Source organism: Phyllobates terribilis, unplaced genomic scaffold (assembly GCF_046119375.1).
Source record: "Phyllobates terribilis strain yellow unplaced genomic scaffold, ASM4611937v1 Scaffold_1__5_contigs__length_1240528914, whole genome shotgun sequence".
Classification (NCBI taxonomy): domain Eukaryota; kingdom Metazoa; phylum Chordata; class Amphibia; order Anura; family Dendrobatidae; genus Phyllobates; species Phyllobates terribilis.
The window spans coordinates 717859167-717886570 of NW_027362761.1; the positions used below are offsets into that span (position 1 = coordinate 717859167).

At 39.4% G+C, this 27404-nt stretch overlaps 1 protein-coding gene across 6 annotated transcripts in view; it reads right to left on the reverse strand.

Moving 5' to 3' along the window:
* Positions 1-5504: 5504 nt before the first annotated feature.
* The window catches only part of LOC141274287 (rho guanine nucleotide exchange factor 18-like), a 513433-nt gene continuing 491533 nt past the window's right edge, over positions 5505-27404 (reverse strand). For all 6 annotated transcript variants that reach the window (XM_073686293.1, XM_073686291.1, XM_073686292.1 and 3 more), the window contains 11 exons: positions 26756-26934; positions 25179-25270; positions 24910-25098; positions 24263-24397; positions 21534-21613; positions 21302-21346; positions 20708-20755; positions 18986-19441; positions 18059-18386; positions 11239-11361; positions 5505-10555 (listed from right to left, as the gene is read on the reverse strand). In XM_073686293.1, the coding sequence (XP_073542394.1) occupies positions 10401-10555; positions 11239-11361; positions 18059-18386; positions 18986-19441; positions 20708-20755; positions 21302-21346; positions 21534-21613; positions 24263-24397; positions 24910-25098; positions 25179-25270; positions 26756-26934 (1830 nt within the window). In that variant the 3' untranslated portion in view covers positions 5505-10400. The remainder of the gene's footprint in view (positions 10556-11238; positions 11362-18058; positions 18387-18985; positions 19442-20707; positions 20756-21301; positions 21347-21533; positions 21614-24262; positions 24398-24909; positions 25099-25178; positions 25271-26755; positions 26935-27404) is intronic.

Consider the following 27404-nt stretch of genomic DNA (forward strand, 5'->3'; position numbering starts at 1 on the left):
TGGGGAAAGCCCACATATTGCAAGAAAGGAATCTTTCTTCTTTCAGGGAAAATCATCATTAAGTATGGAGTCTACAGAAGCATGTTACAGCCTAAAGAACACTTTGATTTCAGAGATATCGAAGAAACCTGATTATCTGCTCATTTCTAAGATTAATAATGTACCACAATATCCAGTTAATACAGGAGAGACATCAGTTGGAACTACTATTCTAAAGAAGCTACATGACTCTCAAAAGCTGGTCATGTCTAGAAGAAGCTCCATACCAGTTATCACTTGTAGAAGCTATGGGCTGGTAAACAATAATGAGCAGGTAGTACCATTTCTTACTCAGAGGAGCAATTCATTGCCAAAGAATATTTTCCAGTCTCTTTTTAAAAAGCATCTTAACAACCGGAAGCAATTCAGATCTTCAAGTTTTGAGATGATAGAAAATGATAAAATGTAATCATTCTTGTAATCTTGTGATAAACTCTGTGGTCATTCATTACAATTGTTTATGATCGTGTTTGTTTCACATTGTATATGTCTGTATGGTTTTGCATTTTAATTAATAACCTAAGTGAGTTCTTATGTACTCACTGACCCAGACTACTTAGATGTTTTGTTTTACCCAGAAATACTGCTTGATTGAGGCAGTGCTCTTGGACAATATCTTTTATTCAATGTATTTTAAATGTGAGTTTAAAGTATCAAGAGCAATAGTTTAACTCATATCAAGTACATATCAAATTTTCCAATATAATGTCTTGTAAAAACACCAGATACAGTAAAGATATGCATTGTAACTGTTAGATGTCAAAGCTCTTAAATAAAGTTATCAACGTAATCATTTTCTTTTTATTGAAGCACTCAATGATACTGGTGGTAATCACTGAAATATTTTTTATTGAATTTACACAGCTGTACAATGCACTTAGCAGCTTCACCAGCCCCTAGGAGAGACTTTTCATGGTTACGCAGGGGTTTGATCTGGGAGGAACATTTGAAATATTTATTAATACCCTGCACAAAGAAGCAAAAGCTAAAATTAATATAGCAGGGACACTTTCTGAACCTTTCAGAATAAAAAGCAGCATGAGACAGGGCTGCTCATTTTACTGGTTGCCCTTTCATTTCATCTGACGCTAAGCCCAAGGGACAATCAGAAACTTAAGATGATTGAGATGAGTAGTCAAGAGGTCAAAATAGCACTAAACCGAGACATGAGTCACGGATGTCCATTTTGTTTGTTGCCCTTTTGATCCACTTGGCTCTAAGCCTAAAGCTCCTTTACATGGACCACCAGGCGGCACTTTTACCGGTCATTTAAATGCCTGTTCATACAGGCAAATATAACAGAAACGTAAAGATGGCGTTTCAGCACTCCACTGGCGCGGTGCTCATGGAGAAAAAGTGTGCAGAAGTAAACCCCCGGCACTCACGTATTCAATAGGTAATTGCTGTTTATTCAAGTGCAAATTCCATTAGGACATTTCAGCCGGTTCCAGGCTTTTTTCAACAATGCAGTCAAAATACAGACATGCGTTTATAAAGGTTTATACCAAGGAAATGACATCATATGTGAAAAAAAAGCCGTATTCTAATACAATTAAGTGTAAATACATACATACCATAAACCGTGATTTACATATTAAAATACTGAACATTAGCTAAAAACAATATATATTAGAATAGACATGGAAAATTGTGATAAAAATTATCTTGATGAATAATTTAGTGTTATGTAATCTTATTCTGTTAAATGGAAATGAGTGATTATAAATTCATTTTATAAAAACATTCATTTTTATTTAAGTTATTATAAATTAAATTCATAATAACTTATTATTCTCATTTAACAAAATAAGATGAAATATTTCCTTAAAAAATCAAAACAGTTGTACTGTGAGTCAATTGAGGCCACTTTCCTGGTGTCTGCCCCGAATTTGATCTGTTTTGGCAGCTTTTGAGCCCATTTGAAGGTGTTGTGTATGCATTTGGTTTTGCCTCCCATTGAAACCAATGGGGCTCGGATATGTTCGGCGAATGTTCAACTAATTAATCGTCGAATATTGCAAATTTGACAATCGTAAACCAAACATTGAAATGTTCGCTCATCTCTAACTCACTACACGTCCATACAAGTTCCCTGAGGGGTCTAGTTTCGAGTATGGTGTCACTTGTGGGGGTTTTCCACTCTTTAGGTACATCAGGGGCTCTCCAAACGCAACATGCAGTCCACTAATTATGCCAGCAAATTTTACAGTCAAAAAGTCAAATAGAGCTAGTAGTGTAGCATACGTATGTTATGTCAAACTCAATTTGAGAGGTGCCACGCCCCTCCTCCCCTATCAGGCCATGTGTTGTATCTTGCTCAACATTTTATGTGAATTTTATGAGTTTGATGTTGCTATCAGATTATTTACTCTTATTTGTTAGTATAATTCTCATTTTATATGAGTTTTATAGTCCCAAGAGTTTGTTCTTATTTGATAGGCTGATTCTTATTGCTTGGACATATGTATATGGCCAAGTTACAATTATCATTTTATATCAGTTTTATATCCCCATACTCTTATTTGATAGTGCGGATCTTATTGCTTGGGCATATTATCTATATGGCCAAGTTACAAACCTCAAAGAAAGGTCGCAAAAAAGGTGATTAGTGTTTTACAGAAGGCAAATAAGAAAGGGCAGAACTTGGCAATGCGAGACACCTGCACTGACAAATCTGGCCTGTGTATAAAAGAATGCTTAAAACTGTACCACACATCCATGGACTACTAAATCTATTTTTGACTTGCACAACTTACATATGCCAACCTGATGCACTCTACACAACTCATATATGCCACCACATAATAAAATTTAAATACCAGGAAAACACTAGATCAATTCAAATATAGGGTTACTTGTGAGGGGTTTCCACTGTTTGCACACATCAGGGGCCCTCCAATTGTGACATGACACCCGCAGACCATTTCATCAAAGTCTGCGTTCCAAAAAATCACTCCTTCCCTTCTGAGCCCTGCCATGCGCCCAAACAGTAGTTTTCCCCCACATATGGAGTATCGGCGTACTCAGGAGAAATTGCACAATGCATTTTGGGGTCCATTTTCTCCTGTTACCATTGTGAATTGGGGGGCTAACAGGACATTGTGTGAAAATTGATTCTTGTTTATTTACACGACACTAAGTTATAAATTTCTGTGAAGCACCTAGGGGTTTAAGGTGCTCACCACAGTTCTAAATAAATTACTCGAGGGGTCTAGTTTCCAAAATGAGGTCACTTTTTGGGGGTTTCAGCGGTTTAGGCACATTAGCAGCTCTCCAAATGTGACATGGCGTCCGCTGTCGATTCCAGTTATTTTTGTGCTCAAAAAGTCAAATGGTGCTCCTTCCCTTCTGAGCCCTGCCATGTGGCTAAATGGTAGTTTTCTCCCACATATGGGGCATTGGCGTACTCAGGAGATGCCGGGAGAAGTTGCACAACAAATTTTGGGGTCCATTTTTTCCTGTTACCCTTGTAAAATGAAAAATTTGGGACTAAAAGTACATTTTTGTGGTTTTCCTTTCACATTGCTTTAATTCCTTTGAAGCACCTGACGGGTTAATAAACTTCTTGAATCTGTTTTTGAGGACTTTGAGGGTTGCAGTTTTTAGAATGGTGTCACTTTTGGGTATTTTCTGACATATAGGCCCCTCAAAGTCACTTACAACGTGGTCCCTATAAAATAGTTTTGTAAATTTTGTTAGAAAAATGAGAAATCGCTGATCAACTTTTAACCATTCTAAGTTTCAAAAATTGTGCTGATGTAAAGTAGACATGTGGGAAATGTAATGTATTCATTAACTATTGTGTGTGGCATAACTCTCTGGTTTAAAGGCATAAGAATTAAAAGTTTGAAAATTTTCAACGTTTTGCCAAATTTCCAATTTTTTCACAAATAAATGCAAGTCATATTGAACAAATTTTACCACTACTATGAAGTACAATATGTCACAAAAAAACCTCTCAGAATAAGAGGGACACAATATGTCACAAAAAAAAATCTCTCAGAATAAGAGGGCTCTGGTGAAGCATTCCAGAGTTATCACATAAAGTGACACTGGTCAGCAGGTGTGGATTAATGCAGTTTAGAACGTGTGGGCCTTCTCTCCCCCCAGGTACCCGATGTATCACGTGACATGGACATGATCCCTTTTTGATAGGTCATGTGAATAATACACAAGTGCTCTGGTGTACAGCACTATACATAAGATAGCGCTATAGATAATAGAGCACGGGTGGGAGATTAGTTATCCTGACGGGCCACATGAGAGACTGAGTGTTGAGGAGGGCCGAACCAATAGACTGATATTAATTCTGCTCAATATTAATATTAACATATTATAATTTTTTTATATTATATGACTTAATATTGAGCAGAATTAAGAATTCCAACATCCCCCTATATACTGTCCCCCACATAGCTCTCTACATACAATATGAGCCCCCACAATCAACAACCGAAGCGATCAACCTATGGGGCCCTTATACATGTAAACGATAACGAAAAATACCCTTAAAAATTCTCTTTATTTAGTTTAAAAACCCATATATCTCAGTCACGTTTCTATGGACATGGACTACATACCCATATACCTCATAGTCACGTTTCTATGGTCACGGACTAATTATATACCCTATATGGCCTGAGAAGTTGTGTACTTAGCTTAATGGCATCTTCTTCAGACGAATTTCCCCTTTTTTGGTCATTCAGTGTTTCATCAGGGAATTCCTTCAATCAGGACAAGAAAAGGAGACCATAGGCTGTATTGCAATGAGGATAACAGTTCACAGGTCCAGGCAATATGCCCCACACAGCCCCCTACATATAATATGAGCCCCCACACAGCCCCTTACATACAATATGAGCCTCCACACAGGCTCCTGAGAATGAACCCCCATATAGCCTCCTATATACAGTATGAGCTTGCTTATAGCTGCCTATATACTGTATGAGTTCCACAGTTACCTATATACAGTATGAGCTCTCACATAGCCCATATATATTAGGCACACACTCCATACACATTAATTAAAAAAGAAAAAATAAACAACACATACTCCCCTCGCTCCTGTACCCGTCGGTGTGCTCCGGTGCGTAGGGCTTCACGTCTTCTTGTGGCTGGCGCGATGACATTGTTCTGACGCTGGATGATGATGTCATAACGCATGCGTCAGGAGCTCCCCTGAAACTGCGCAGTCATTCAGCATTGCCGGCAGCGCAGCGCCAGGACGGCTCCCTGCCCGAAGATGTGCACCACTGGTGACGCACAAAACATTATAATGGGTGCAATCTGGCCGTGGGCTCCCCGGAGCCATGGGCCCTAGGCGGTAGCTCAGACTGCCCTCATTATAATCCACCTATGCTAGTCAGAATTGTAAAATTTGGCCTGGTCATGAAGGTGAAAACATGCTTGGGGGGTAAAGGGGTTAATTGTCAGCAATGCAAACAGCAGAGGATTGAATCTGTAAGCCCATTGAAATCAACAGTTTATTTGTCAAGGAATAAGACATACGGTAATTACAAATCATTATAGCTTGCAGTGTGTCTCTTTCACATATACACATCAATTCATTCACAGCAGCTTAGCTATATACTGCGGGGTATTATTTGTTCATTGGACACACAACATAAACATGTGCGGCATTACATTATCATTTCCAGAAAATAAAAAATATATAAATGCACATATATATATATATATATATATATTTACAGAATTTACATCCATACACCAGATTGTATTTTTTTTTTTTTTTTTTTAACCAAAAGATAAATTTTCCAGCACCTACAGTGCTCTGCCTTTTCCATCATGGTCCCAGTGATCATAATATGAATGAAAGGGCCACAGAATACATGATAAGCTCCAAGGGTTGAGAAACAAGACATGAACTAAAAGAAAAAAATGTTCTATGACCTGTTATACTTAGCTTAACTGAGCTGAGGATCAGATGATATAATCTATTAGCTCTTTGTACAATTACAAATTGTCTTTATAATGTAGCAGCTTTAAGACAGACATTTTTTCAAAAATAATCAGATAAAAAGAAAAAAAAAATATGTTCATTTATCGCCTGGTTTGTCCATTGACTGATGAAGCTTGCTCCGGATACCCATTGTAGTTAATCTAAAACTACTTCAACATCTAATCCTAAAAACATGACCATTAATCTACATCATGTTCCATTGTATTGTGTCATTGCTGACAAAACAGACCAATGTCCGGGTAATACGCAAGATTATATACAGTGGGGAAAATAAGTATTTGATACACTGTCGGTTTTGCAAGTTTTCCCACCTATAAAGAATGGAGAGGTCTGTAATTTTAATCGTAGGTACACTTCACATGTGAGAGACAGAAAATCACATTGTATGATTTTTACATAATTAATTTTCATTTTATTGCATGAAATAAGTATTTGATACAATAGAATGGTAATGTTTGAGACTAGGGTCCCAGCTCTCTTCAGGTCATTGACCAGGTACTCCTTCTATGTAGTTCTGGGCTGATTTCAGACCTTTCTCAGAATCATCCTTACCCCAACGAGGCGAGATCTTGCATGGAACCTCAGACCAAGGAAGATTGTCAGTAATCTTGTGTTTCTTCCATTTTCTAATAATTGTGCCAACAGTTGTTGCCTTCTCACCAAGCTGCTTGCCTATTGTCCTGTAGCCCATCCCAGCCTTGTACAGGTCTACAATTTTGTCGCTGGTGTCCTTAGACAGCTCTTAGGTGTTGGCCATGTTGGAGAGGTTGGAGTATGATTGATTGTGTGGACAGGTGTCGTTCAAACATGTGCAATTAATACAGGTAATGAGTGTAGAGTAGGAGGGCTTCTTACAGAAAAACTAACAGGTCTGTGAGAGCCAGAATTCTTGCTGGTTGGTAGGTGATCAAATACTTATTTCATGCAATAAAATGCAATTTAATTATTTAAAAATCATACAATGTGATATTCTGTTTTTTATTTTAGATTCTGTCTCTCACAGTTGAAGTTTACCTACGATAAAAATTACAGACCTCTCCATTCTTTATAGGTGGGAAAACTTCTAAAATGGGCAGAGTATCAAATAGTGTGTGTATATATCTGTAAAATAGAAACTTCATAACGAGAACATTTTAAAATTATCCAACTGGATATAGTCAATTCATGTTATTATACTAAATTCATTAACTTTTATTACAAAATCACTTTATTTGGGCAGAGCTGCAACAATAGACAACCCGCATGGACGGCTTCTTGAAAAAGAAAAAAATACAGGCAACATACCTTAAACACTGGGCAGATTAAACTCCAACTAAGGCCGGGATCATACGAGTAATTTTCATGGTCAGTATTACAAAAGCCCAGTCTGGCAGCGGGTCTCCTGACCGAAACGCACAGCCATATATTTGTCTGTGAGGCCATAAGTTTGGAAACCCCAGGTCAGTCCAGATATTGGGGTCCATATACAATATTTAAAATACAAATACATTTTATAAGGCCTCGTTGAGATCTCCATGATTTTTCTGGTGTGTAAAAAATACAGACCATTGTTCATTAGTGTTTTGAATCCAAGTTTAATCAGTATTTTAAAAGAAACGAAAGAAGTATGGCACTCAGTCAATGGTTAGGTGAATGGATAGGGTCTAAATACAATATTATAAAAAGGATTCCGGCACTCAATTTTGATGCAATTTATTGGATTAAGCAAACAAATTGTGTATAAGCAAGGTTTGACGTTTTTCGGTCTCACCGACCTTCATCAGATATACACAAAAAGTATATTTATTGCGGTTAATCACATTCACAGTAACATTGTATGACATAAGCCGCTGCCTGCTCAGAATGTTCATACCTAGTGAAAGTCAGGAAACGCTGTCCCGATGCTGTTGGACTCTCTGTTGACGAGATCGAAACGTCAAACCTTGCTTATAAAATTTATTGGATTAAGCAAATTGTGTAAAGAAATAAGAGTGCCGGATTCCTTTTTCTAATTTTCATCAGTGTTTGGTCAGTGTGTTAGTTTTTACCATCATTGTTTCATCAGTAATTTTTCACTGATGGGGAACAAAAAAAAAACCAAAAAGTGCAAAGCTTCTCCTATCCATTAAAAGGTTAAAGGGAACCTGTCAGCCGATTCATGCTACCCAAACCTTGGGCAGCATGGATCAGAGGTTGGCTGTGTGATTGCAGACAGGTATAATATTCTATGAAACACTCCAAACTTTCAGAGAAAATATAATTTAAAGATCCAGCTGGGGACCATAGCCAGAGACCAGATTAGTCCAGCTTCATCCCTAGCCGGCATTGCCTAGTGTTGCTGTTGATGGCTGACAAGTCTCTCTCTATGTACAAGCAAGGGAGAAACCTGTCAATCACTTTCAGTGGCACTGTGATGAGCCGGAAGAAGGCAAAACCAAACTAGTCTCATTTCTGGCTTTGATTCTTGGCTGAATCTACAAAGTATATTTTCTTTGAAACACCAAAGCATTTCAGAAAATGATATACCTAACAGCAATAGTGCAGCCAGGGTGCAATTCATGCTGTCCGAGGTTTGGGCTGCATGAAGCCTGATAGGTTCCCTTTAATCATGGACAGCACGCTGATGCCATCCATGCGCAATCCATGATTTTCCTGGTGCCATAGACTTGTATGGGAGACTGATCCATGAATTTGATCAAAATCAGATATGTCGCTGAGATTATTAGTGGAACGTTGCGGTCTGCAAAAAACAAGTATAAAATCACACAAGTGAACAACGGACGCCTGACTGATGCCTAAAACACAGAAATATAAAGAGGCAGGAATGAATATTGGAAAGAACACCTTGGGATATGAATGGGTGCACATGCTTTTTACAAGCCTTTTTGACACCAGGTGAAGACCGATGAATGGAACAAGTTGCACTGTATTTTGGAAGCTACATGTTGTGCTAAAAGTGCATGACGTGAACAATAGAGCCTATGTAGTGCACTACAGTCCATACATTTATGGGCACTGGAATACATACAATATGGAGGGCCAGCCTCTCATATAGGAAGAAAAGAGATTTTGAAGGTTTTTTAGAACCTGACAGAGGGGCCCATGTCTACTTTAACAGGTATCATTCACCTTTATGTTTTAAAGGACAGTACACAATTTTCTTAACCCTACACGCTCTAACATGTATTAATGCAATAACATTTTTAATGAAAGTTACCATAAAGGTAAAAAGATAACATTAAAATGAAGGTGACAAGAAATGTGAGACAATGCTCCTGAGAGGAGTAATGTCAAATGTTCTGAATATTTTCCCTTTAAAATAAAGAAATAAATTGGAATAAAGAGTGTAATAAAACAGGATGAAAAATATATCAAATAAAATTAAATACACGTCCACATATTTCTTATCTTAAGAATTCATTTGCTTGTGGTCATATAAAAATACAATGGCCTACTGATTTTGACATCAATACAATCTGTGCTATGTAATTCTTAAAAGTGCTAGTAGACCAGTAAGTTAAAAACTGTACATACACGGATTATAAACAATAATGGCACTATTCTTATTTCAGCGAGTCCAGATTAAGTAGAATATAGTACTGCGCTAACAATCAGGAGATAGCTGGCAGTGGTATGCTATTCTCTGCCATGAGAAAACGGGACAAGAAAAGGGGCTAAATCGGGAAATTTACGCACACGCTCAATGGTTTCCATGTGGTATTATCACATATATCACTAACATTTTCTATCTCTTGCCCAGTGACAAAATAGGTTTCTAACTAATATTGTTACTTGGTCTGGATTGGTGCAGCATCCTTTAGGTTATTAAAAATAGAAACGTCTGGTCTCTGGAATCAGAAGAACCTTAGAAAATGTAGAAAATCATCTCAAGAGGCAGTCAATAAATAAGGGTAAACATGAGTTATTTAATGGGCAAGCATGCTTTCCTCATTGTGGACGGTGGTCAGTGATGCCCATGGTGGCCATATGATATATGGTTAAAAGTGAACATAAAAACAGGCAATCATTTCTTAGCTAATTGTTCAGCAGTCCTGTCCAGCAGGCGATGCTTCAGAAGAACACAGATGCAGACGGGTCACTAGATCACCCCCTTATGACATCGCTCTGACAAAAACCATCCTCTGTTCAGAATGGGTAAGATCTGGTCAGTAGTCTACAAGCTAAAATAAGGTAATATTGCATTGTGCATTTCAATTGGTGAATGCATTTCCGTTACTCTTTGGACCGTCACAAACATCACTACTGTAAAAATGCTTGAAGTTTTCAAGATTATGTCAATACACCTCACAAGGCCTTAGCGGTACAGGCGGAAATCCAAAAAAGTTATTAAGTCCAGTGCCAAATGAACTGCAGCAAAAACTTAAATGCTTTGATAGGAAGCCTAGAAAAAAATCACATCTTCCTTGTTTGTGTCTTCATCAGCTGGAGGTGCTGGGGAAAGCATGGAGGAGGGTGATACCACGTGGCCACTGCTGTGTCGGTAAAGGCTTGAAGAATGGGATGGTATATCACTGCTAAAGTCTTGTCCCGAAAGATCTAAGTGGAATGAGCAGATAGTGAACAACCATGAAAACATCTACAATCATTTAAATCCCTACACAAGCTATGAAATATCCTACAGGATACAACCTTGCAGTTTGCACTTTGGCTACCTGCTCTGCATGACTCAGGTCTCCACTTTTCATAGTAATTAAAGTCTTGTCTTGGAGAATACCATCTATTCATATAATAGACACAATGGGTCTGACACATAAAAATGGCAGCATCAAATTCCAGCTATTATTTTTCTATAGCAGGATGGCTGGAATCTGCTGTACTAGTAATTGGCATTTGCAATATTTTGTATACATCTTGTCAGGACACTCATAACAGCACTCGAGTTGTCCTGGGTTGTGTTGTAGAGGATTTTCAGGGTTAAAAACAGTGAACAGGTTGCTGAAAGGAAAAGGTGGATGCTGGGAAATGAATCAGCCAAGGGCTCAATATTTAGGGTACGTAGACTCAAGGTCCGAATCCTTGCTTGGTAAAGAAGGGGAGTGATGATAGTGTTAAGGACTTTTGCAGGCTAATTGTATGCACTGGCACCAGACAGAGTCACTGTGACCTTGAGCCATTTCTGCTTCTAGATGTAAGAAGTACTATAGTAATATTATGCTGTATACAGTTCATAGAAAGGCAATTAAAAATATTTGACACAAGCACGAGCCCCATCTGCTTACCTTGCTGGAAGAACGATATCTGATTGCTCACTAGGCCTGGACTGGCGGCTCTTCGGATCCTCATAATACTGTCATCCTTCTCAGAGAGCTTGGATGGAAAAAGTGGCCTGTGACCTATGGATGCTGGCACAGACAATACCATTTACATGAAATTGTGTGTGATGGAAAGGTTAGAAATGTTTTAACCAAACCACAAACCTAATGATGAGTTACAAGTGCTTCTCACTAAATTAGAATATCATCAACAAGTTAATTTATTTCAGTTCTTCAATACAAAAAGTGAAACTCATATATTATATAGAGTCATTACAAACAGAGTGATCTATTTCAAGTGTTTATTTCTGTTAACCACTTCGCGCCAGAGCCTGTTTTTGCCTTCGTGACCGGGCCAATTTTTTCAATTCTGACCACTGTCACTTTATGAAGTAATTACTCTGGAACGCTTCAACGTATTCCCCTGATTCGGAGACTGTTTTTTCATGACATATTGTACTTCATGATAGTGGTAAAATTTCTTCCATATAACTTGCGTTTATTTGTGAAAAAATCGGAAATTTGGCGAAAATTTAGAAAATTTTGCAATTTTCAAACTTTGAATTTTCATGCCCTTAAATCAGAGAGATATGTCACACAAAAGAGTTAATAAATAACATTTCCCACATGTCTACTTTACATCAGCACAATTTTGGAACCAAAATTTTTTTTTGTTAGGGAGCTATAAGGGTTAAAAGTTGACCAGCGATTTCTCATTTTTCCAACAAAATTTACAAAAACATTTTTTTAGGGACCACATCATATTTGAAGTCACTTTGAGGGGTCTTTATGACAGAAAATACCCAAAATTGACACCATTCTAAAAACTGCACCCCTCAAGGTGCTCAAAACCACATTCAAGAACTTTATTAACCCTTCAGGTGCTTCACAGGAATTTTTGGAATGTGGAAAAAAAAAATTAACATTTAACTTTTTTCACAAAAATGTTACTTTAGACCCAATTTTTTTTATTTTCACAGGGGTAACAGGAAAAAATGGACCCCAAATTTTTTTGTGCAATTTCTCTTGAGCGTGCTGATACCCCATATGTGAGGGAAAACCACTGTTTGGGCGCACTGCAGGGTTCGGAAGGGAAGGAGCGCCATTAGACTTTTTGAATGTAAAATTTGTCTGAATAATTAGCAGACGCCATGTTGCGTTTGGAGAGCTCCTGATGTGCCTAAACAGTGGAAACCCCCCACAAGTGACACCATTTTGGAAACTAGACCCCTTAGGGAACTTATCTAGATGTGTGGTGAGCACCTTGAACCCCAAGGTGCTTCACAGAAGTTTATAATATTGAGCTGTAAAAATAAAATTTTCACATTTTTCCCACAAAACCGTTTTTCATCCCTTAATTTTGCATTATCATAAGGGTAATAGGATAAATTGCACCATGAAATTTGTTGTGCAATTTCTCCTGAACACGCTGATACCCCATATGTGGAGGCAAATTACTGTTTGGGCACATGGCAGGGTTTGAAAGGGAAGGAGCGCCATTTGACTTTTTGAATGTAAAATTTGTTTGAATAATTAGCGGACGCCATGTCGCATTTGTGGAGCCCCTAATGTGTCTAAACAGCGGAAACCCCCCACAAGTGCCACCATTTTGGAAACTAGACCCCTTAGGGAACTTATCTAGATGTGTGGTGAGCACCTTGCACCCCCAGCTGCTTCACAGAAGTTTATAATATTGAGCCGTGAAAATAAAATTTTCACATTTTTCCCATAAAAAATGTTTTTCATCCCCTAATTTTGCATTATCATAAGGGTAACCGGAGAAATTGCACCATGAAATTTGTTGTACAATTTCTCCTGAGTACGCCGATACCCCATATGTGGGGGAAAACCACTGCTTTGGTGTACGGCAGGGTTCGGAAGAGAAAGGAGCGCTATGTTGGCTGGGATAGGCAGCAGACACCATGTCACATTTGAAGAGTCGCTGACATGCCAAAACAGCAGAAACCTCCACAAATGACCCCATTTTGTAAACTACACCTCTCAAGGAATTCATCTAGGGAAGTAGTGAGTATTTTTTAATTTTTAAATTTATACCATTGGGCAGTGAAAAAATCATAATTATATTTTTACCACAAAAAAATGTTTTACCCTCAGATTTTACATTTTCAAACAGGGCAATGGGTAAAAATGGTGCCAAAATGTGTCACACAATTTCTTCTAAAAGTGTCAATACCCCATATGTGGCTGTATCGTACCGCTTAGCCATACGGTGAGATCTGGGGGGGACGGAGTGCTATTTGACAATTGGAGAACAAATTATTGTAGAATAGGCATTTGGATTTGGGAGCACAAAATTTTCTGAATTTCTTTTGGGGGGCAAGGGTCATTTTGCTTTTCCAGAGCCTTTCTGCTACCAGTAACTTGGAAGTCCCTTATATTTTTAACAGATGACGGACCTGAGTGGGGACTAGCTTTTTTTGAGGACTGAGTTGAAGCTTTTATTGGGAACATTTTACGTAACATTTATCCGGCGCTCTAGGCTGAGCACTTACATCGGGGTTTCCATCTAAATTTCCAAGTGATGTAATTCAGATGAAACCCCTGCAGGATCCATTCACTGTAATGAGGCAGCAGAGTTACTCTGGACACCGTCTGGCCTCTGTGTAGCGGTGTCCTTTTTTTCAGAAGTGCACAAAACTGTGGCCAACCGCACTTTTATGCACGCCTAAAACAAATGACACCGTGGGATCCCAGGCTAGACGGCGTCCACAGTGGCCTATATCTGTCTCATTACAGGGAATCTTCCGTCATGGGTTCCGGCTGAATCATGTATTTCAGAGATTTACACGGAAACTCTGGTGTAAGTGCTCAGCGCAGAGCGCAGGATAAATGTGGGCAGAGCCTTACTGGGATCTTTGGGGACATAATAAACAAATCAGTAGCAGGTGAAGAATTGGTTTTATTTATTTTTTACGCCGTTCCTAGTGTGATATAACTGATTAGATTACTTTATTCTTCGGGTCGGTGTGATTACAGAGATACCAGATTGATATCGGGTTTTTATGACTGACAGCTGTCACACACTAAGAGACGCTTTTTTTGCAAAATCTAGTTTTTGCATCACCATATTTTGAGAGCTATAATTTTTCCATATTTCGGCCGACAGAGTCATGTGACGGCTTGTTTTTTGCGGGACGAGTTGACATTTTTATTGGTACCATTTTTGGGGACGTGACATTTTTTGATCGCTTTCTATTCCGTTTTTTGGGAGGTAAAATTAACAAAAACAAACAATTCAGGAATTGTTTTTTGAGTTTTTTTTTTATGCCGTTCTGCGTGTGGTAAAAGTGATCAGGCAGCGTTATTCTTCGGGTCAGTACGTTTACAGCGATACTACACTTACTGTATTTTTTTTATGTTTTGGCGCTTTTACACAATAAAACTATTTTATAGAAAAAAATATTTTTTTTGCATTGCTTTATTCTGAGCGCTATAACTTTTTTATTTTTCGGCTGATGGAGCTGTATGGCGGCTTTTTTTTTGCGTAACAAGATGACGTTTTCAGTGGTACCATTTTTATTTCTATTTTGTTTGCATTTTTTTCCACTTTTTGTTTGGCAATATGATGAAAAAGCATATTTTTTTGCTCCGTTTTTTATTTATTTTTATTACGGTGTGCACAGAAGGAGTTAATTAGTGTGACAGTTTTATAGCTCGGGTTGTTTCGGACGCGGCGATACCAAATATGTGTACTTTTTTTGGTTTTGTAAAAATATACGGATTTATTGGTTTAATATTTTATTTATTTATTTTTATTTATTTTGTGATTTTTTTATTAATAGTTTAAAAACTTTTTTTTTTACTTTTTTTCACATTTTTTCTTAGTCCCTGTATGGGACATTAATTTTTATTTTTCTGATCTCTGATCTCATGTAATGTAATAGACATATATTACATTACATGAGATCTTCCCTGACTGTTTCAGTCAGAGTCTCCTGTCTGGCTACAGCTGCAGCTGAGTCAGACAGGACACCATATATGGCAGAGCTGGAGGCGGTCATGTGACCTCCAGCTGCCATAGCAACCCCAGGTCCTGGAAGGACTCGGAGGTCTTCGGAGAGGTAAGTTGACGACCCCCTCTCCTCCTGCTGTCTCCTATATGCCGCGATCACAATAGATCACAGCATATAGAAGACAGCTAAGGGTTAACATCACTGGGACCTGATCTAATCAGGTCCCGATGATGTCCCCTGTCAGAGCTAACGCTCTGCACCGGAATCGCAGCGCTTGCAGGACCCTGGGGGTCCTGAGCGCTGCGAGACCACCCACCGTTTTTAAACGTCGGCGCTGCACAGAGCCCGGCAAGCGCCGACGTTTATCTACAGTGGGCGGTCGGGAACCGGTTAATGTTGATGATTAATGGCTTACAGCCAATGAAAACACAAAAGTCATTATCTCAGTAAATTAGAATAATTAACAAAACACACCTGCAAAGGCTTCCAATGCATTTAAAAGGGTCCCTTAGTCTGTTTCAGTAGGCTCCACAATCATGGGGAAGACTGCTGACTTGACAGATGTCCAGAAGGCAGTCATTGACACACCCCACAAGAAGGGTAAGCCACAAAAGGTCATTGCTAAAGAAGCTGGCTGTTCACAGAGTGCTGTATCCAAGCATATTAATGGAGAGTTGAGTGGAAGGAAAAAGTGTGGTAGAAAAAGGTGCACAAGCAACCGGGATAACCGCAGCCTTGAAAGGATTAAGAAAAGGCCATTCAAAAAATTGGGGGAGAGTTACAAGGAGTGGACTGCTGCTGGAGTCATTACTTCAAGAGCCACCACACACAGACGTATCCAGGACATGGGCTACAAGAGAACGCATTCCTTGTGTCAAGCCACTCATGACCAATAGACAACGCCAGAAGCGTCTTACCTCGGCCAAGGAGAAAAAGACCTGGACTGTTGCTCAGTGGTCCAAGGTGTTGTTTTCAGATGAAAGTAAATTTTGCATTTCATTTGGAAATCAAGGTCCCAGAGTCTGGAGGAAGAGTGGAGAGGCCACAATCCAAGCTGCTTGAGGTCTAGTGTGAAGTTTCCACAATCAGTGATGGTTTGGGGAGCCATGTCATCTGCTGGTGTAGGTCCACTGTGTTTTATCAAGACCAAAGTCAGCACAGCCGTCTACCAGGAAATTTTAGAGCACTTCATGCTTCCCTCTGCCGACAAGCTTTTTGGAGATGGATATTTCATTCTCCAGCAGGACTTGGCACCTGTGCACACTGCCAAAAGTACCAATACCTGGTTTAAAAACAACAGTATCACTGTGCTTGATTGGCCAGCAAACTCGCCTGACCTTAACCCCATAGAGAATCTATCGGGTATTGTCAAGAGGAAGATAAGAGACACCAGACCCAACAATGCAGACGAGCTGAAGGCTGCTATCAAAGCAACCTGGGCTTCCATAACACCTCAGCAGTGCCACAGGGTGATCGCCTCCATGCCACGCCGCATTGATGTAGTAATTGATGCAAAAGGAGCCCCGACCAAGTATTGAGTGCATTTGCTGAACATACATTTCAGTAGGCCAACATTTCAGATTTTAAAAATATTTTTCAAGCTGTTGTTATAAAGTATTCTAATTTACTGAGATAATGACTTATGTGTTTTCATTGGCTGTAAGCCATAATCATCAACATTAACAGAAATAAACACTTGAAATAGATCACTCTGTGTGTAATGACTCTATATAATATGAGTTTCACTTTTTGTATTGAAGAACTGAAATAAATTAACTTTTTGATGATATTCTAATTTAGTGAGACACACTTGTATATCCATTCTTACTCTATGGCGTTGTTTTCCTCCGCCTGCTCCTTTTGCTGTTCTAACCTTTGCATCTCCATTTTTTTTACAGTAAAAACAGTGCAATAGGTGGTTCACTAATGTGTAATGTGAGCACCATGTCAATATGACATACGCCCTGATTGGACTTCACTATGACTGCATTTGTGACTCTATAAAGACTGTTTGGTGAGCGTCTGGGGGAGTTGCACCGAGGACCACACTGTGCCTATCCACCCTGATCTTACAGGACTGAGAAACTAATGCAGGGTACAGCTTCCTCCATGAACTAAATGCTGCTTCTGCTGAAAAGAAAACTAGACAAAAGTGTAGCTGGTGGCAACTGGATTGAAATACTGCTCAGATTTGGGGTACTTGGGGAAAATATTTACTATGTACAATGCATTTTGACCAATCAATCTGAAGTAGGTTTTTCATTGTTTTAATCCGATTTAGAATATCTAATATGCTTTTAATTGAAGCCAGGGTCATGATGAAGTTCACAACATAATCGCTGAATAGTGTGTGTGTGTGTGTGTGTGTGTGTGTGTGTGTGTGTGTGTGTGTGTGTGTGTGTGTGTGTGTGTGTGTGTGTGTGCGCGTGTGTGCGCGTGTGTGTGTGCGTGCGTGCGTGCATGTCATGGGAAGAAACTAAGTACACCCTAGAAATTATAGGTTCTCTTGAAATTTGAATTTGCTAGCTTCAACTAATTTTTCCAAAATGCTTTCTATTGAAGCCATACCCCATTCTGTGTGCACTCATGCCTGCTGAGCAGCGCACTTCTCATGGTATATTGTGCAATCGGTGGGGGTATAAAGAGCTGGAATCCCTACCAATCTGCAGGCAATTTGAGTGCATGGAAAATCAGGAAGAAAGTTTAGTTACTCTTTAAATAATCACAATGTAATTTTGTGTCACGTGTTATTTACTGGAGGTGGTAGTTACTTAGTTTTAAGATCTTTTAAGGACCAGATGTTTTCCACTGACCTGAACTGTCAGTCCGATGAGAAGTTTTTCCTCTACTAGACTTGTCCCTTCCACTTTTCGTCAATGTGGCCAGCTTGGTAGGTATCTGCTGCTTTGTGAGTAATGAGGGCTTCTGGATCTGGTTAGTGGCACTTAACAAATGAATAGGCACATCATTTTTCAATGCTGGTCTAGCTTCCATGGAGGTACTGTCCCGACGTGAGACTTCAGGCCTCTCCAGGTAGTCAGCAGCTGACACAGAGGCAGTGTTTTTAGTGGTAGGTTTCATACCGGCTCCTTCTAAGTTCTGCATTCCTTCTCCATTAAAACTTGCAGAATGTGTTAAACCCTGAAAAACAAACACTGCTGATGTCATTTTAAATGGGGTCTTTTCTTTTAATTTATGTTCACAGTGACATTACAGCCATCACATAACAATAATGCCTCCAGTTTGAATGATAGGACATAGACCAATACTACCCCACATTTCTAACACATTCACTGAGCGTGCTATGGAAATAGTAATTTCTTATTTTGCCTACCTAAGCAGAAATACAGTGCTAAATTATATGCTTTTACAGTGCTCCGCATAAATGAGTACACCCCCTTTAAAAAGTAATGTTGTAATCAATACCTCACTGAGCACGAGAATGATTTCCGAAATTTTGACAAAACCGAGTTTCATAGTAGTATGGCATCTCATAGAAAATGTTGACACTGAAAGCAAACTAAAGGTTTTCTGACAAATCTGTTGGGGTGTAATCATTTATGCTGCGCACTGTATGTCCATCAGGAACAAACAGGTATAAAATGAATCTGATAAGCAATAGGGCTGGAGAAAAGATACCATTGCAATAACTCTGAGGCTTTCCCTGCGTGCAGGAAAAGTACCTAGAAAGCAGACTGTTGGAATTGCTGTAATAATAAGAACAGAGAGATTATACGAACCAATGTGACCTGCACCAGTTCTGGAGTAAATGATCCAACTGGCTTCTTGATCTTTTTCAGCTGCTCCAGTCGCTCTCTGTCCTTCTCCACAGCCTTTTGAGCCTCGCGCAACCTTTCCAAATCATGCTGATAGGCTTCTCTCTGTGCCTCTAGTTCGATCCGCTCCTGTTTCATCTTCTCCTTTTCAATCCGTGAAGCGTCCTCTCTTTGCCGGAGCATCATCTCAGTAGCTTCCATGTCCTTCTGCTGCCGGGTCTTTTCACGCTCCCACCGCTGTCTTTCTTGCTTAAGCTGGTCTTGCAGCTTCTGCACATTAGCAAACTCTTCCCTCTGTTTTTCAAAGTTCCGCTGCTTCTCCTGCTCAAGCAACCAATTGCCCCTGGATGATTGCTGTCGTGTTTGCTTTTCACGTTCTCTCTGTGCCTCTATGTGGCTGTCCTGCTGTGCTATCAGGGCCTAAGAATTAATACAACACCGTTACAAGCTGTGCGCAGTTTAGATGAGCATATCAACTGTCCATGTGCACAACAGAACAACTAGCACACGGGTCAGGGTAAGTGAGTGCAGCAGTACAGAGCGGTATTACGCATGGAAATGCAGCAGTCACTAGTCTGTCTTGTTTTCTAGAGACTCACTAGTAGAACTCAATGGGTGCATTAAGGAAACAGAAGCCATACTGCCACGACCTGTATGATAGCCAATCTCAAAAACAGATATAAAACAATAAATATACACCAAAAAAGCACCATATAGTGAAAAGTGAGGAGTTTTTGTCAAGAAAAAAAATCTTATGTTCTTCAGGAGGCGGCTTTAAGGCAAAGTGAAGAAAATGCTAACTATGATAAAGCTATTAAAGGGTCTCTCATCCCTAAAATGCATTTTAAATGAGTTATACAGTAATAGAGAATTTAGACCCTATGAAAAATAAGCACTGTAACAGTCACAGTGCTAGCATGAGAGAATAACACAATTGTTATGCAAATGAAAAGTGCACCGTTACGCTCGTCATTTTGCATGTTGGGGGCTACCCCCGTTTTCAACTGACAGCGTTCACTTCAAAAAGCAAATGCTGCCTAAAGTCAGCTGTCATATATGCACACTGACACGGCTTGTGCTTGGCGGTGTGTTCTCCTCCTTGGCTCATCTCTGCTCACTACACTGATAGGTAGAAAATGTAGTGGAGTTAGCAGAGAGAAGCCATGGAGGAGAACGCACCCAGCCACTGCAACTTCAGGCAGCACTTGCTAAGGAAAGCGAGTGCTGTCAAGCAGAAGCAGGGGAAGCCACCAACATGCAAAAAGAGGGAGCGTAATGGACTACCAAGCTCTTGGTCACGCAAAGGGTGCACCAAAGCCCCTCATTTGCATATGGATTAAAAGTTGTTAAAAGGTATTGTACCTGTAATGTACATTACTAGTATGATTTCTATGGGGGTAAATCCCCAATATCACAGTATAGTTAGTTGAGAATGAGGGAGACAGACTCCCTTTAAAAAAGCATTGTTAAATCTCAACCAGAATCTGTATGCAGCTATTTTACCCAAGAAATGTATTATCTGTCTATGCTTTCCCTTCACCAAAGTAGATGCAGCTTGTAAGGGGAGTGATTCAGAAATTAGATCAGAAAATTCCTGCAAAGTAGCTCCCAAATATGGAAGCAAAAAATGCAAAAAAACACAACTGTTGTACATTACAACTTTTTTTTTTATTTAATGTAACTCACCTGTAGGCCATAAAGCATTTGTATCAGTGTCGTCACCTTCAAAATTATCTGGAAAAACACATAAAATAATAATAGCTACTAATCAAGAATAAAACAGCCAATCTTTTAGAAGCGTGTCATACTGTTTTGACAGCTGTATGAATGACTGCTGTACTTCTATGTGCTAATCACATCTGGTGGAATTACAATACACAAATGTGCTAAAAACAATAGGACTACAGGGTGCTTCAACAGCTGTAGGCAAAAATTCTGAATACAGGTGCATGCTTAACTCGGATGAGCGTCTGTGCTTTCGATGGAGGGGGGGATAAGCCACCGCCAGACTGCTTTATGAGCAACTCCTCTTCCATGGAAAAAAATGACTGGGCAAGAAACCCAACAGTCTGACTCTTCTTTCCCATGACATTGAGGGTAGAATCAAAGCACCCTCATTCAGGTTAGGCTAGGGACAAACTGCGTTAGTGCCTCTGTCAGTCACATACACCAAGGAGGTTCTCTACATGTTCACTTCACAGTGTTTGCATTAGTTACTATGAGATTTCTATTGTAGATCAGAAGTGTGGCATACATTTTTGGCCAAGGACAAAATGTTACCTCTGATTCTGGAGGATTGTTATTCTCTAAAATGGACACATCAGTCTATGAAAGAAAAAAAAAAGAAAAATACTACATGTTAAACCTTGAACATGTTTATTCTTCCTGGGGCATATGCAGTAACTATGTACAAATATAGCAAAGAAACCAAACAACAATGACAGTTGTGGTATACAAACTAATTGTATACCATTTCAATAGAAACCAAAAACACAAATGATTATAGGTTTACCTCATTCTGCAGAAGGTCTTGAGTCTCTGAACTGGTAGATGTGGTGCGTCGGTCTTTGACTCTCTGCTTAAAACTGCCCGCTGCAAACCAAAATACAGAAAGGCTCTAATTTAGATATCACGACACCTAATTTAAGGAAAACAGGCAGCGTTTCCTCCAGTAAGAAGAATGCATCATCAGAACATTATATATTGCTTAATTCTAATCTAACATATAAAGTACTGGACCAGCAGTAGCGCTAATCTAGCACAAAACAGCTGTCGTCTATACTCCTCCTCCCCGCTCTCCCTGCTTGCCATTGTTCTTTTATCCAGTTAAGCAATAAAGGACACTCGTTTTTAATGGATGGTAAGTGCAGCTTTTTTCTTCTTTTTCATAACATATAAAGTACAGTAGCTGTACAGACATAACTTCAAAAACTATAAAGGCTAACATCTATAATGGGGTTTTCATATGTCACAGTATGTGCTATTCAGAACTACTGACTGCAGCTCCTGGGTGCGCTCCCTCCCTTCTGGTATGCTAGGTCAATGATCAGGCAGTGTGGCTTACTGACGGTTCCTATCGCTAGCCAGCCCCCTGATCACGTTTCCTTCCATGGCTTATTCCTTGCTTATTATGCAAGCCAGCCCCCTGAACAAGCCTGATACCATGGTGTGCCCGTTTGTAATGTTATTCCGCTCTTTGTGCTCTGCCTTTTTAACCTTCCTGTAACCTATGCCTGTTTCTTGACAGCTTGTATGTTACAGTCCCAGCTTCCCTGAAAGTGCCTTCACATGTAACAAGCTAGCTGTACAGCTTCAGGCAGCCAGTGCCGAACAAGCCATGACAGCATGTACTGCCATATGTCGGTCTGATCGCAAAGTGAGAACTGTACAAACAGGGAGAGAGTCATGACCGGTCAACATGTCACAAACAAGTTGTGCAGCGGCAGGTGGTGAGCAGAGGTAGAGCATTGAATGACAAGTCCATGCCTAATACACAGTCATGGCTTGTTCTGCACTGCCTCATCTTCCTTCACGGCTATCATGACTCCTGCTCTCCCCTTCGTTCTCTTTCACAGCTTGAATGATACAATTCATGGCTTCCTCCCATTACAAGGAGTGTGAAGGTACTTATGATTGCAGACTTGGTCAGGCGGCAAGCTGCATAACAAGGAATGAACAAAAACCATGCCCCTCTGATCTGTGGCTGCATGGAAGGGAGTGTTATCATGGGGCTTGCTAGCATTAAAAGCCAAAATCAAGCTTCCCCCACATGATCTGTGATGTAGCGTCTTAGAAGGGATGGGGCACTTAGAAGCTGCATCTCCATCACAGCGAGTAGTTCTGAATACAACATACTGTGACAATTGAAATATACTACCATGGATGTGATGCTCTATAGCGTGTGAAGTTATGCCAATGTGAATCCTTTTTTTCAGTCTCTCTCTGGAGTACGCCTTTCAGGACAGAAAAATAGCCGTCATGGTCAAAGAACTGATTACAGAGGTGCACTTCTAGGGCAGGCGGTCATGAATAGACATGTCTCCTGCACATTGAAAGGAGCTCAGCCATATCTGAAGTGGGCCCTTCTCCCATAACCAATTATATAACTAGAGGTTTTTTTCTTAACATTTTTGGGGGAACTTAACAAAAGTTAACTCAATAGATGCCAAATACTTTGATTGGTAATATCTCCACACCCGAGAGGTGAAAAAAAAAAAAAAAAAAAAAGTTTTATTCCCCTCTGCAGCTGCAATTACTTTGTGTACAGTTCAACATGAGAAATTTGGTGAAAGGTCCTCTTTATCAGTAACTATACAAGCACTTCATTGGCTGTAATCTGAGACTATACATTATATTTTAAAAGAAACATATGCTAATACTTTATTTTAGTATACATTTACTAATTAACAAAAAATATTATTATTTTTTTTTTTTTTTACTTATAAACACATTGCCAGAAACACAAAAAAAAACACACTAAAAACATGTTTATGTAAAGGTGTAAAAATTAGTGCAAAAATTATGTTAGTAGCCCAAGACTTTAAAAGGTTAGTCCTATTAAACTACCAAGCGTGCAAAATCACTCATAAGTGTCTGATTATTTAGGGGTTAAATACTTCATGCGGCGGACTATGGTACAGGGATCAATCTTTATTTTACATGTTAAAAAAATGTATATCCAGGTTTTTGCTATATAATCTGAGAGTACCATGATATTGATATAAGGAAAGAGACCCCGATTCCAGCAATGTCTCACTTTCTGGGCTGCTTGCTGCAGTTTTGATAAGATCACTTTTCTCTGCTGCAGATCTACCAGTTCTCTGAATGCTGAGCTCTGTATAACCCCGCCCACACCACTGATTGACAGCTTTCTGTGTACACTGTGCATAGGCAGAAAGCTGCTAATCGGTAGTGGAGGCATTGTTACACAGAGCAGGAGAACTACATGGCACGAGGCAACTTGTTCTTTAGTGAGAATCTCCTGCTGATAAAACACTTATTGATTGTATTGAAACTATAACAAGCAGCCCAGTATGTGATACATTGCTGGAATCTGGGTCTCAGACCCTACATCATGCTGCTCACAGAATAAATAGCAAAACTTGCTGATAAATTCCCTTTAAGTCCCATATGATGACATGATAAAAATAACCAACTGCTTTACAGATAAACAGAGCCAAACAATGTTTAAGTCAAGCTAAACTTTTCCCATCTACACTGGTTCTGGAGAAATATTCTTACTTTTGTTGATATGTCCACAGTTACTGTCATAGCCCCCAAAAGTCTCAGATCTTCTAGGCAGAGTGGTAACCCCAGAGCTGGGACTGTCACATGGGGTGGAGAACTGGCATAGCAGCATGGTTTCAATTTTTTCAGCTACAAAAATGAATAAAAAGTGAAGAAGCATACAAGAAATGTGTTATCTTTTTGTTATAGAAGGTTTGTCTAGTCAACAGTTAAAGGGGTTGTCCATTACTTGGTCAACCTCTTCTCATTTCCCATGTTTGGCACCGTTAAAACTTATCAGTTTGGACTGGACAACCCCTTTAATCTTTTTGACTTTTATTTCAATTTTTTTAAAAAAAATTTTTAAAATTTTTACTTAACTTTTCACTCCCTCTTAACCGGTGATCATTTGATCACTTATACTATACAGTGCAATACCACAGTACTGCAGTATATAGTGAAATTGTGGTTCTCACATGAAGTGCAACCCGTGGCGAAGCTTCACAGGAGGGTTAGGATGGCGGTTACGGGGGTCCTGGCATTATTTAAATGCTGCTGTCAGAGACTGATCGCATAATTAATCAGCAGCGATCGGAGTAAGCTTCTTAATTTTTTTGAGATCTGAGATAGGAGTATTACATCTCTAATATTTTCCATCTTACCTTCAGCTATGGCAGAAAGGAGCATCTGTTCTCCTTTTGAATTCTCTCCATTGTCAGATCCAACAAGAATTCGAACCCTGGACCCTTGTGATGATTCATCAAAACCATATATCTCAGCCATTTCCAGCCAAATCTGCAGTTTTTCACTGAGAATTTGTATGATTGATGTGTCTTTCAAGATTATCTGATCTGCAAGCAAAGCAAACTAATGTTTCATATGTATTTTCTTTTATCTAGTAATCCAAATGATTAGTAAATAATTCTATTACCTTGAAGATCCTTCATCCTAGCAGCACGCTCCGACACTTGTTTTCGCTCTTCATCGGCTTCATTGAGAAAGTCAGCCTCTTCATCTGGACAACTGTACGAAACATAAAACTCTGTGAGACTATGTAACGTATAACGAAAAGATCTATCATCTATGTAGGATACCACGAAGACAGGATGATCTTTTAAAAGGACTGTCAGTAGGATCACCCCTCCTAAGCCATCTATATGGGCTCGCTGGTCATAGGAAGCTGAATAAAATGATCCCTTGATGTCCGTGAACCAATGTCTTATTTCTTAACATGTAAATGGGATGTTAAGATCTATGGGCTGGACAGAGATCTTCCTGTTAATCTGCCTCCATAGCTTATTTTAAATGAAAGGGGGCGTTACCAGTGTGAGACATGTGATGACTAACAGTCTGCTCTTCTAATCTACATGTCTTACACTGGTAATGGCCCTGTTCATTTAAAATAATCTCTGGATGCAGGTTCTCAGGGAGATCAATCTCTGGCCCATAGATCTGAACAGCTCATTTACATATAAGAAAAACATGGATTTCTCTAGAATAAAATATGAGATCACAGATATCAAGGTATCATTTTATTCAGCTTTCTATGACCTACATGTCCATACAGACGGCTTAGGAGGGGTGATCCTACTGACAGATGCCGTTTATAAGGAACCTGGTAGTCAATTCATGCTACCCTAACAGCAGGCAGCATGAATCAGATCCCTGGTTGCATAATGGCAGCCAAGTGCAAAGCAGAGAAAGCATACTGAAGATCTACCCATGGCCAGGGACCATAGAGAGAGACAACAATAGTTTGGCGATGTCCTCTGCCTCTCTCTGCCTGACAGGTCTCTTCCATGTGTATACATAGGAGGGAAAGACCTGTACATCATCTGAAGCGATGCGGGATGGAGTCAGCTGGGGTGGTGCAACAGATCTTTAAAAAGTAACTGCTGTATTCCTGTTTACTTCACGAATCAATAGTGCACAAGAAAAAAAGCATCATTGTAATATATGTTATCAAAGATATCTGCTTCCTTCACCTCATGGATTGATCTTTCACTCTCATGGGTAAAATCTGCAAATTCTGCATTCAGTGAAGACAGATTATTCTATTACAAAGATATTCCTTACAAAGAGGGGGGGAGCTAGAGGCAGACTTAGACAATCTACTGCAAGTTCACCTGAAGCAAATCTTATAGTTCTCCATAGAACTTTCTAAGCACCAATTGTCATTTCCGATATCAGTAGTAGAAAATTCTGTATTCATTGAAGGCACATTTTAACAGTGATGAATCTTGAAAATGAATGAGAAATACATGAGGAGAAAGTAGCGGATTTCCCAAACAAGAAAAATCACAAAGTTTCTTGTTTTTACATGTACTATTGTTTTTTGGAAAAACAAATTAATAGGAGCAATTTTTTTTTTAACACATCCAATACTTTATATTTCCAGGATCTATTGATTAAAATGTGCTTTGTTCCTGGGACAACCCCGTTTAACTAATTGCATTGGGCCAATGTCCTGCAAGTTCCCAAAAGAAAATATTTGTTAAATAACAGTACCTCTCAACAGCCCCTCGAATTAATGTCATCCAGGAGTTCCTCTCTTCTTTGGAGGTAGTGTGAATTTCATACATCTCCGGCCCTTTTAATGAAGCACTTATGAGGAACATGGCTTTCTCTTCATTCGCCACCTCTCGCACAATCAATTTTTGCAGAGAAATTACAGGTGGTTTAGAATCCTGCAAGTAAATGGTAATGGGATTACCAGAAATAAAAGGCCTACAATATATTACTGAGTACAGCAAGCTTTGGAGACATGAGATTCAGAAGTCTTCCCGTAACTCGGTAATAAAGACGAGCAGCCATTACTTTGTAGGAACGGTAAGGCTTAGAGAAGAAACAGGTCCCAAATGTGAATAATTAGAAAAATTAGAAGTCAGCAAAAGTTCTTCATGGAGCATATGCGTAATCCCGAATGTTTTCAAGAAAGGGGCAATAAACAAATAATAGTTAGCCCGCTTTTATGTTCTACACTGGGATAAAACGAGGCTTCAGTACATGAGTCCAGAAAGACATACCTAGAGGTTTACTACTGAAAACCTAATATACATTTTCAGTCTTGGCAATTGCTTGTCATAACATTTTTTTACAAGAATGATCATTTTAACCCCTTTACCCCCGAGGGTGGTTTGCACGTTAATGACCAGGC